This window comes from Vitis riparia, chromosome 5 (genome assembly GCF_004353265.1).
Source record: "Vitis riparia cultivar Riparia Gloire de Montpellier isolate 1030 chromosome 5, EGFV_Vit.rip_1.0, whole genome shotgun sequence".
Taxonomy (NCBI): Eukaryota; Viridiplantae; Streptophyta; class Magnoliopsida; order Vitales; family Vitaceae; genus Vitis; species Vitis riparia.
The window spans coordinates 1,958,123-1,968,848 of NC_048435.1; the positions used below are offsets into that span (position 1 = coordinate 1,958,123).

Sequence of the window (10,726 nt, forward strand, 5' to 3'; positions counted from 1 at the left end):
AAAATAAAAATAAATAAATAAATAAAAAGGCCCTTTTACATTCCACTGCGAATCGCGATCTCTCTCCATATCTCGCCGGCGCCGATCTCTATTATCGCCTCAGGTCAGTAATCTCACTGGGTGTTAGGGTTTTGGAATTCGGTTCAAAGTGGGTGAAGGCTTTCTTGAGTTATTTTGGTTTCAATCTCTGATTTGGGTGCCGAGAATGTGGAGTTTTGATTGGGCTACTGTCTTGTTATATTTTCTTCTTGGGTGTTTGGTTGCTGAGAAAAAGGAGGGAGGATGAGAAAATGATTTTGTTTCTTTTATTTTTCATGTTTCTTGTGTTGTTTTGGTTGCTGAGGAAGTGGCGATTTCCATTTGGCTGCTGGGAACATGGAGGGAAAAATGAGAAAATGGTGTTTTTTTTCTTCAAAATTCATGTTTTTGTGTTGTTTGCTGAGAAAGTTGAGGAAATTCTGTGAAAGGGTTATCTTCTTCAACTTATTCCATATTATGACAGATTCAAGCCCCAATTTTCTTTCTCTTTCTGTTCCTATGCTTCTTTTTATCAAGTTGGAATTGTTAGAGGTTTCTGAACTTACCCTATGGATGGGCAGTTTTCTGTTGTTTTACCCAATGTTTGGTTTTTGAGAAAAATTTAGGAAGAGAAAGTAATAGAAAATTTTGAACCTTATGGTTAATGTCATTTAAGTTTAAATGAAAGTCAATTTCTGGAAAATGGATGTGCTTGACTAAATTGAGTGAAGATTTTTAGTTTCTTAGGTATCTAACAACTGCAAGCTTTGGATAATCCTATCCTCCATTATTCTTCACATTCTTACTCCTGATTTGAAATCCATGCTTCATATGATTAATGTGTTTTATTATCAATGTTCATTACAAAATGAGATTTGCCAAATTTGAGTCTAAGAAAGGAAAAGATTTTTTAATGAAATTCACATTAAATCTCAAGCTTGGAATATTGAATATGTGAGACAGTTTCTCGTGTCTACTTGTAACTCTAATGTGGCCTGTTTGTTTTAATGTTCAGTGAGGAATTTGAATCTTTTAAGCATATTATGAGCTTATGCGCAGATAAGCAAAGATCAAAATTTGTAACCTAAGAGTGATGCTTTGGTTTCTTTTTGTGGGAGATGTATTGACCCCTATGGCATGTTGAGTGGCTTTTTCTTGTATAGTCTCATGAGGTACCATATATTGATGTATAGGTCTCATTAGTGTAATGGATAGAGCCTATCTGTCTCTTCTTTTGATCAGATTTGTTAATTTTGAAAAGGATTCCTCGTAATTCATCTGTACTTGTAAATCCGTATCGATGAATATTTTGTTTCTGATCAAAGAGAGATAGAGAGAGAAGCACACTTTATGTGTTGTTTATTGATCTGTAATTTTGGAAATTAGTTGTTTATGTAGTGTTTATTTTTTATTTTTGATGGCTTTCTGTATGGTTTCCATGATGCATTTGTTTTTTTTATTTATGGCAATTGAGTGGATTGTTATTGGGGAATGGAGTAGGTAAGCGTCATTAACGATTCAGGAGAGTTGGGAATGAATAAGTGGAGAAAGCACTCTTCTGAGGTGTATCAGAAAAGTTTTGAAGACTAATCAGGATGGTCATGTATAATCTTTTTAAGGACTTAATCTTATGTGATTGCTGAACGTGTCTTTTTTTCCCCTCTCTTTTTGTGGTTCAAATAAAGTGATATTTTTGGTGCCCTTGCTGCACCCAATAGAAAATGTACACAAGTTCCAATAGTTATTGTAATCGCAATTTCAAAAAATGAAGCATGGGGATTAGACTTAGTACATGGTACCGTATGTTTGTGCTTGAGATCCAAGAGTATTTGGAGGTGTATTTTTGTTTTTCCAGATTCCTCCCCTTATGTACACATTTTTCCATATAAACCATGTTGAATTTAGACCCTGCTTATTCTAGGTTCAACCTACTTCCTTGGGATTTGGATATATCTATAGCAACAATCACATTGATTCACCATCTATCGTACCAAGATTTCTTCAGAAAGGATGTCAATCTTCTTAAACCCACTCCATTATATTGTATGATAGATAGAAGTCTTAATTGAGTGTTCTATCATAATCATGATCCACATGCCTGAATGTTCTGGTATACTTCTAAGCTTAACTGATGGACCTACAAGCATTATCATGATCAAATTTGATGGACTTGCCTTGCTCTGACTGAATTACATGTGTTCTCTATACATAGGATACTGATTGGAGACATGGATGGAGAAGTCCCAAATATAAAGAAGTGGATAGTCTTCTATCCTGTTTATATTAATTCAAAAAAGACCATAGCTGAGGGGCGGCGGCTAAGCACCAGTAAAGCATGTGAAAATCCAACTTGCGCCGAGATTGGTGACTGCTGCAGCCATCTCAAACTCCCATTTGCAATTGAGGTTTGTCATTACTAAATTGGCAAAATATTTTATTAAATTATCTGCTTTTATGCTGGTATGCTTAAATTTTATAATAGGAGTTGTGAATTTATTTATTTATATAGTAATTGCTATTGTTTGTCCATTGAAGATTGATAAGGCATATCCACGTGATTTCATGCAACGAGGGAGAGTGAGAGTGTTGCTGAAAAAGGAAGATGGAACTTTATATAATCCTGCCATTTCTTCCCGTAAGGATGCTCTTTGTTATTTTATCTTATTTTATTTTTAAATTTTTTAACCTTTTTCTTTGTTGCATGATTATAAAACTGTGATTGTGTTTTTAGGTTAAGTGATGTCCAAGTTTATCTCAAGTCTTCTTAGCATGCAATTACTTCCCAGAAAATGCAGTACCTTGTATTTGTGTCCCTACCATCATAATTTCATCATTCATAGATTTATCAATATCTTTCCTAGAGTAACTAAAAATAGATGGGCTTTGTTGATGTATTTGGTATTTTTTTCTTGATAGGCAAAAGGATTATATATAGAAAGCACCAAAGTAAAAGGTGCAACAAAGTCTTAACATAATGTATACATTTGTCACCAAAATGCTTTAATGTCTACATGTGATCCTATGTCGTTTGAAATTTCATCAATTGGTATCAGAACTCATACATGGATGACATTTGAGCTGCATATTTTGGTTATTTTGGGTTGCTTTGTTTTTTTGTTTGAGGGGTTTGTAGCCTCGTATACTACCTGTATGCTTTGCGGCTTCTTAGCCTCCTTTAATACAATTGCTTGCTTATAAAAATAAAAAATAAAAATAAAATTAAAAATAAAATATTTTGGTTATTTTGGGTTTCCCGATTTCTAGTTTGGAAGCCATTTTTTGGAGCTTTTTTTTATTCGTTTGGTGTTGATTCTCGGTTTTCAAGCCCGATTGATGTTGGAGACTTGTAGAAAATATTGTTTGGAGCAAAACCCTTTTTTTTTTATGGTTTTTGGAGCTCATTTGATGGGATTTCGAAAATTAGGGCTTATTTTGGTTCTTCCTTTTATGTGTTTTTTGTGTAATTTTTGGGTTTAGATTGAAGGATTGATGTTTGAGGATGGAAACCTAAGTGTTTTCGTCGAAAAATGCACAAAATTTTGGCCGAAAAAAAATAAAAATAAAAATTCTCCATAAGAACCAGGTTGTGTTCAGCCCGGTGGAAAAGATGAACAGTGCATGATGACGTCATCATGACGTCATATATAAAAAAAAACATTTTTTTTTGTTGTCTTGGTATTCTTGGAATTATTATGCATTTGTTAAATTTGGTTTTATTGAGACAATTATAATTATTATTGTTTTTTATGGTATAATTTTTATCTTATACCAATAATGTTGTCCTAGGCCTTTTTTGTTAAATATTTAAATTTATTATGGCAATAAAGAACAATTGTGCGATTGCCTATCGCAATTCCAAGTGTGTCAAGTTGTGCAAATTAAATATTTGAGTTTATCATGACAATAGTGAACATATATGTGGTTGCCTATCGTGATCCTATATGTGTCAAATTGTCTTTGTTGAGATATTTTGTCTCCCACTTTTGGTGGTTGCTTTATTATTATGATTACTAAGGTCCATACGGGTATTGTAATTGCCCTATCGATGATTATAATATTTGGTAGAATGCTTAAATTGGTGAAGGAAGTTAATTATATATTATGAATCGTACTAATTTTCTATGGCTCTTCCGGTAATAAAATTAGTGCATCTTAGTTGTGATATTTAATTAGTTGTCCTTACAGCTGTGAAATTTCAAAATTCCAAGCTATTGCTAAATTGAGAAATTCTGGAAACTAGCAAATAACATGATATTGTTTAATTTTGTTATTTTCCAGCTACTAACAATCCTGGAATTACTCTACAATTATCTACCATCAAGCCTCTTACTGGAAATAACTTTGAGGAATGGTATGAGTCTTTCAATATGCATATGACTCTGCACAATTTGGACTTGGCTTTAAGAGTTGATGAGCCAAGTAAGCCCACTGATGTGAGCTCTGCTGATGAAAGATCCTTTTATGAGAGATGGGAGCACTCCAATAGGAGTTGTTTGATAGGATTATCACCCAAAATGGTTTTAAAAAAAAATACAATTGACAGATGCATATATTTGAGGGTTAATGAGAGTAGTTACATATTTTTTGTCTTATATGTTGATGATATATTACTCGCATCAAATGATTCTGACTTGTTGATTGAGACAAAGCACATGTTGTCAACCCATTTTGACATGAAGGATCTTGGTGAGGCTTCTTATGTTTTGGGCATAAAGATTCTTCGTGATAGGGCTAATGGGGTGCTTAAATTGTCTCAAAGAACCTATATTGAGAAGATATTAAAGAGGTTCAATATGCACAACTGTAGTTCTACTAGAGCGCCAATTGTGAAGGGTGATAAGTTTTCAAAGGCTCAGTGTCCTCAAATGATGATTACAGAGAGGAAATGAGAACCATTCCTTATTCATCTTTGGTTGACAGCCTTATGTATGCTCAAGTATGCACACGCCCTGATATTGCTTTTGTTGTGGGCATGTTGGGAAGGTACTTGAGCAATCCTGGGAGTCAATTCACTTGACTGACCCATTAAGTCAAGTGGTCCAAATAATGTGTATAATATGTGATATATATAAGTGCAAAAAAAAGTTTATTATTCTTGGGGCCTTGATAAAAGGGCACGCACTGCACACTTGTCTTGAGAGCACACACAGACTGAATCTTGGGTGTAGAAAGGCTAGAGCTCATTGAACCCGAATTTTCATACCATCACGAACTGAGCATATTCTTGGACACCAGTGGAGCACGAAAATGGCTTTCCATAGCATTAATCAAGGTAAGCATTTCATTTATTGTCATTTAATGCATGCTTTAATGTCTACATGTGATCCTGTGTCTTAAAATTTCATCAAACGACATTGGATCACATGTAGACATTAAAGCATGCATTAAATGGCAATAAATAAAATGCTTACCTTGATTAATGCCATGGAAAGCTATTTTCGTGCTCCACTGGTATCCAAGAATATGCTCAGTCCGTGATGGTATGAAAATTCGGGTTTAATGAGCTCTTCCCTTTCTACACCCAAGATTCAGTCCGTGTGTGCTCTCAAGACGAGTGTGTAGTGCGTGCCCTTTTTTCAGCCCACAGAAGAAGAAGTCTTCCTTTGCACTTATATATATAAATTCATATATATCACACATTATTTGGACCACTTGACTTAATGGGTCAGTCAAGTGAATTAGGGTAAGCCCATAAAAAATCAAGTAACAATATGTGTCCAGCCTCATTATAGACCACAATGTAAAAATAAAATAACATTGATTTATAGTATTATCACATTGATTATGTAAGTCCACGCATAAAAAATTCCAACAATTCTCCCACTTGGACTACATCACAACATATACATAATCATTGTCCCATAGAATCTCATCAAAACAAATAATCATACATGTTTCATTGCTTGATTCATAGGGAAATATACAATAATAGCAATCCTTCCAACAATAGCATAATATTACAATACCAAAAATGGCTCCCACTAACTTAATGCAACCTAGGCTCCCAACAACCTCATTTGAAATACATGTTCATGAAACACAACTATGGGTAAGCCTTTTGTTAGTGGATCCGCCAACATACCTTTTGTGGACATGTGTTCAATATCAATAAGAGACTCTGCCACTTTCTCCTTAACAAAATAGAACTTTACATCAATATGTTTGGAGCGAGAAGTACTCCTAATGTTCTTAGAGAAAGCAACAACTGCGGAATTATCACAAAATAATTTCAGCGGTCTAGAAATGGAGTCAACAACTCCTAAAGCTGAAATAAAATTCCGCATCCATATAGCATGACAACAAGCCTCATAACATGTCACATACTATGCCTCCATAGTTGAGGATGTTGTAAGTGTTTGCTTGACACTTTTCCAAGATAAACTCAAATATTTAATTTGCACAACTTGACACACTTGGAATTGCGATAGGCAATCACACAAGTGTTTTTTATTGTCATAATAAGTTTAAATATTTAACAAAAAGGGTCTAGGACAACATTATTGGTATAAGATAAAAAATTATACCATAAAGAACAATAATAATAATAATTGTCCCAATAAAACCAAATTTAACAAATGCATAATAATACCAACACAACAAAAAAAAAAAAAAGTTTTTTTTATGACGTCATCATGCACTGTTCATCTTCTCCATCGGGCTAGACACGACCCGGTTCTTCTGGAGAAAAAAGTTCGGCCAAAATTTTGTGCATTTTCCGATGAAAACACTTAGGTTTTCATCCTCAAACATCAATCCTTCAATCTAAACCCAAAAAAATTACACAAAAAACGCATAAAATGAAGAACCAAAATAAGCCCTAATTTTCGAAATCCCATCAAATGAGCTCCAAAAACCACAAAAAAAAAAAAAAAAAGGTTTTGCTCCAAACAATATTTTCTACAAGTCTCCAACATCAATCGAGCTTGAAAACTAAAGAATCAACACCAAACGAAAAAAAAAAAAAGCCCCAAAAATGGCTTCCAAACCAAAAAACAGGAAACCCAAAATAACCTAAATATGCAGCTCAAATGTCATCCATGCATGCTCTGATACCAATTGATGAAATTTTAAACAACATAGGATCACATGTAAACATTAAAATATGCATTAATGTAGACATTAATCTTTAATGCATGTTTTAATGTCTACATGTGATCCTATGTCGTTAAAATTTCATCAATTGGTATCAGAGCATGCATGGATGACATTTGAGTTGCATATTTAGGTTATTTTGGGTTTCCCGTTTTCTAGTTTGGAAGCCATTTTTGGGGCTTTTTTTTTCGTTTGGTGTTGATTCTCAGTTTTCAAGCCCAATTGATGTTGGAGGCTTGTAGAAATATTGTTTGGAGCAAAACCCTTTTTTTTTTTTTTTTTTAGCCCACTAAAAAACAAATCCCTATCAAAAAACAAATCCCTTCTCTTTTCTCTTGCATGCCCATTGGCCTTATTTGTATACCCTATGTATACTTTGTTGTGCCTTTTGGCAAGTGTTTTTAACATACCTTGCTCATTTACCTATTAAAAAAAATAAAAAACAAATCCCTCTCCTTAGTTAGAACTAATGCAATCTACAAAGCCTATCATGGTTAAAGAATGGTCATCTATATCAGTCTGACCCAATCCAAAAAAAGAATTCATGAAAGATAGCTTAATTGCTTGCTCTGTTATATACGTTTGAGTTGCTTTTGAGGATGATGAGGTGATGCTGATGGTAGATGCTTATGATGAGGTGCAATGGAATGGCATTTGCTATTTTCTATGCTCCAATTATGAAGTTCATTTTTTATATATATAAATAAAGAAGATTATATATTAATTATTAAAAAAGGGCACCAAAAGAGCAACCCAAGGTATACAAGATAAATACACCCACACCCCCACACAACTCAAACAAAAACGAAGCGGCCCAAAAGGAGGTGCAAAAACATCCCCACCCTCAACGAGGGCCCAACCAATTAAAGAAACTAATTAACATCGGAGGACCATCCTTTACAAACTCCAATTATGAAGTCCATGTGTAGTCAATGTCCTATTTAGCGCTACCAATGAGTCCAAATCTGTATAAACTCCCCCTAAACTTTCCACTATCATTGAGTTTCAAATTTGTGAAATCTCCTCCTAAGCATTCATTGTGGGAAATTTTCCAGTTATTGGCTGGCTGGTGTGAGGAGCCACCAGTGTTATACTTGATTGTCCCAGCATCATAAACCAGTTCTAGAGATAAGGAAACTGCATCTAGATGGGATCAGTGATGATTTTCTTTACCAGTGCAATTGGAGGTCAGTGTGTTTTTTGTTCTATTTCAAATTATCGTGAGGACACAGGCTTGCAAATGTTTGAAAACATTAATTATGTTTTTGATTGACAGATATAATCTTCAAGTACTCCATGCATCAACAATTGCACCACTTCCAAAAATCTTTCTTCCATTAAAATTCCATTGTTTTTCTTCCTTATTCTCCTTGGACAAATTTGCAAATAATCCTTACCTAGATAACATGTTTATAATGTTACCTGATGTATTAATTTTTGAAGGATGCAGAAAGTTGATAGGTTTGAGTAACCCTATATCAGAAAATATATATATATAAGAAGAAAAGAAAATAATTTTTTTTTTTAAATGTGAATATGTGCCATATACAACCCGTATCAACAATTTAAAGTAATCTAACTGTGATTTAAATGCATACAACTCTGTACTTGGGCTGTTTGTATCATGGCTTTCCTCTCATGTTAGTCTTCTTGCTTTTGACCTGCTTATAATCCAGGAAAAGAGCTGATGCGTCATGTTGCTGAGTTGGTACCCAGACATCCTGGGAGGGTCAAGAAACAGGAGCCTGCATCAACCTCAAACACTGGATCTTCCAAATCTGGGAAGGGTGGAAAAAAGAAGCGGTAGATGCAGAATCTAAAGGTCTTGTTCTATATTTTCGGTGGAAGCATGGTTACATTCTCCTTTTGGTCATTAATCCTTTTGTCAAACCTAGGCTCTCTTTTAACTTCTCATGAGTTGAAATTCTCTTGAAAAAGTAGTTTCTTTTTTCATCCCATAGTGTTGGTTTAAAATAGATCATCCTCAGTGCTTTTTAGAAGTATTATTTGGCTTGCATTGAGTTTCAAATATACAAACATGAATGTAACTTATAATCCACAATACATTCACTGGTTTTCATGCAGTGTCTTGTGACCTCCAATATCTTAATCACATATTCAAGGATTCATGAGCACTGAAACTTCAATTGGTTTTCATTATCATAAAAATGTTCTAGTGCTAGCTTCTTTCAATGATATGTTACTTCTACACTGCAGTATATTTAGGTAGGATCTCATTTGGTGACCCCTAATGATAATTGTTCTTAAAACCCTTTTTCCAAACTCTTTACAGATTTGCTTATTAGGAATTAAAATAGGAGATTGAACAATTAAAAGAAGCATTTCTTATATTTTTTAAACCTTATCTTTATCCTGTGTGTGTGAGGAAGGATCGATTTCTGTATTACAATTCAAATTGCCCAAACAAAAAACCTTCAACCATAGCGCTCTGGTTATACCCCCATTCTTCATCCTTTGCCCACTCGCACTACCTCTCCTCTTTACACTTCTCAATGGGGGCCTGTATTTCTACAAGGTAGTGGATCCATGTTTACAGGTGCCCCCTTTCCAGCACTGAATTTCACCAACAGGAAACATGATTCAGACATATCCATTCATGGAATGGTGAAGGAAATGGTGGGAAGAATGAGAATCTTGGGCATATCAGATAAGTACTAATGATGGAAAGTTTATATGGAATGGTATAAGCAGGCGTTTCAAGCCAGAGATGTGTTCACGATATGGGGCATTTTGCCTCTACTGAGGACGAGGGAGCTGCATGGTCAGTAAGTGAAAAGTATTCTCTAGACCCGGATTCTGTAAGCCTGCTTGTACAGCCACATTACCATGATTTCTTTATGATAAGTTACGGCCAATGCCGTATTACCAGCTGATAAAAGAAAATGGAGCTGATAGCACACAATGTACGTATTATATATCCATATTCATAAGTTCATTCAATTTTTTCAATAGAGCGAAAGGAGTCATGAAAAATGAATTGTAGGAGATTATTGAAGTTCTTTACTGATTTTTAAATGATTATTATCATCTCCATCTATAGTTCACCCTGATTCATAAGACTGTCAAATGCCTCAAAATAATCACAAATAAACTCCTATGGCTATGGCCAGTGTTTTGAAGTATTAACACCATGGGAGGCAAATATGGCCTCATCATTGGGCTATACCTCCCGATAAGAGCTGAAGATGAAGTCAATTGCAAGAGAACCAATATTGAAGCAATTTCAGTAAATACATGGCAACTAGCAAATCTATTTTGCCTTAAAAAGAGAATGTCCAGAGCAAACTTGTTCCATCAGACAGGCATAGGGATGAGCAAACTTGTTCCACGGCTTGCGCCCGTGATTGCTTTGGTCTGTATCTTGGTTTAATATTCATAAGCAGACACATTTATTTATTACTGAATATTTCCTTAGAAGCAAATGCTAGATGGCAATACATATGTGGGATAAGTTTGGCTGTCCAAACAAGGTAAAGAAATGTTCATGGACGCACAAACATGAAGATGAAAAACCATCAAAGGTTGAAACGAATCGAACTTTGCATAAAGACACTAATTTCCTTTGGTAAGAAGACTGTCACTAGAAGATTTTAGC

The 10,726-nt window shown here is 34.6% G+C and overlaps 1 protein-coding gene across 1 annotated transcript; it reads left to right on the plus strand.

Moving 5' to 3' along the window:
• On the plus strand, positions 1-9,267 carry LOC117913844 (signal recognition particle 19 kDa protein). The gene is made up of 4 exons (XM_034828914.1): positions 1-103; positions 2,231-2,423; positions 2,554-2,653; positions 8,787-9,267. The coding sequence occupies exons 2-4, from the start codon at positions 2,247-2,249 to the stop codon at positions 8,915-8,917; spliced, it is 408 nt and encodes a 135-aa protein (XP_034684805.1). The 5' UTR covers positions 1-103; positions 2,231-2,246; the 3' UTR covers positions 8,918-9,267.
• The last annotated feature ends 1,459 nt before the right edge of the window (positions 9,268-10,726 follow it).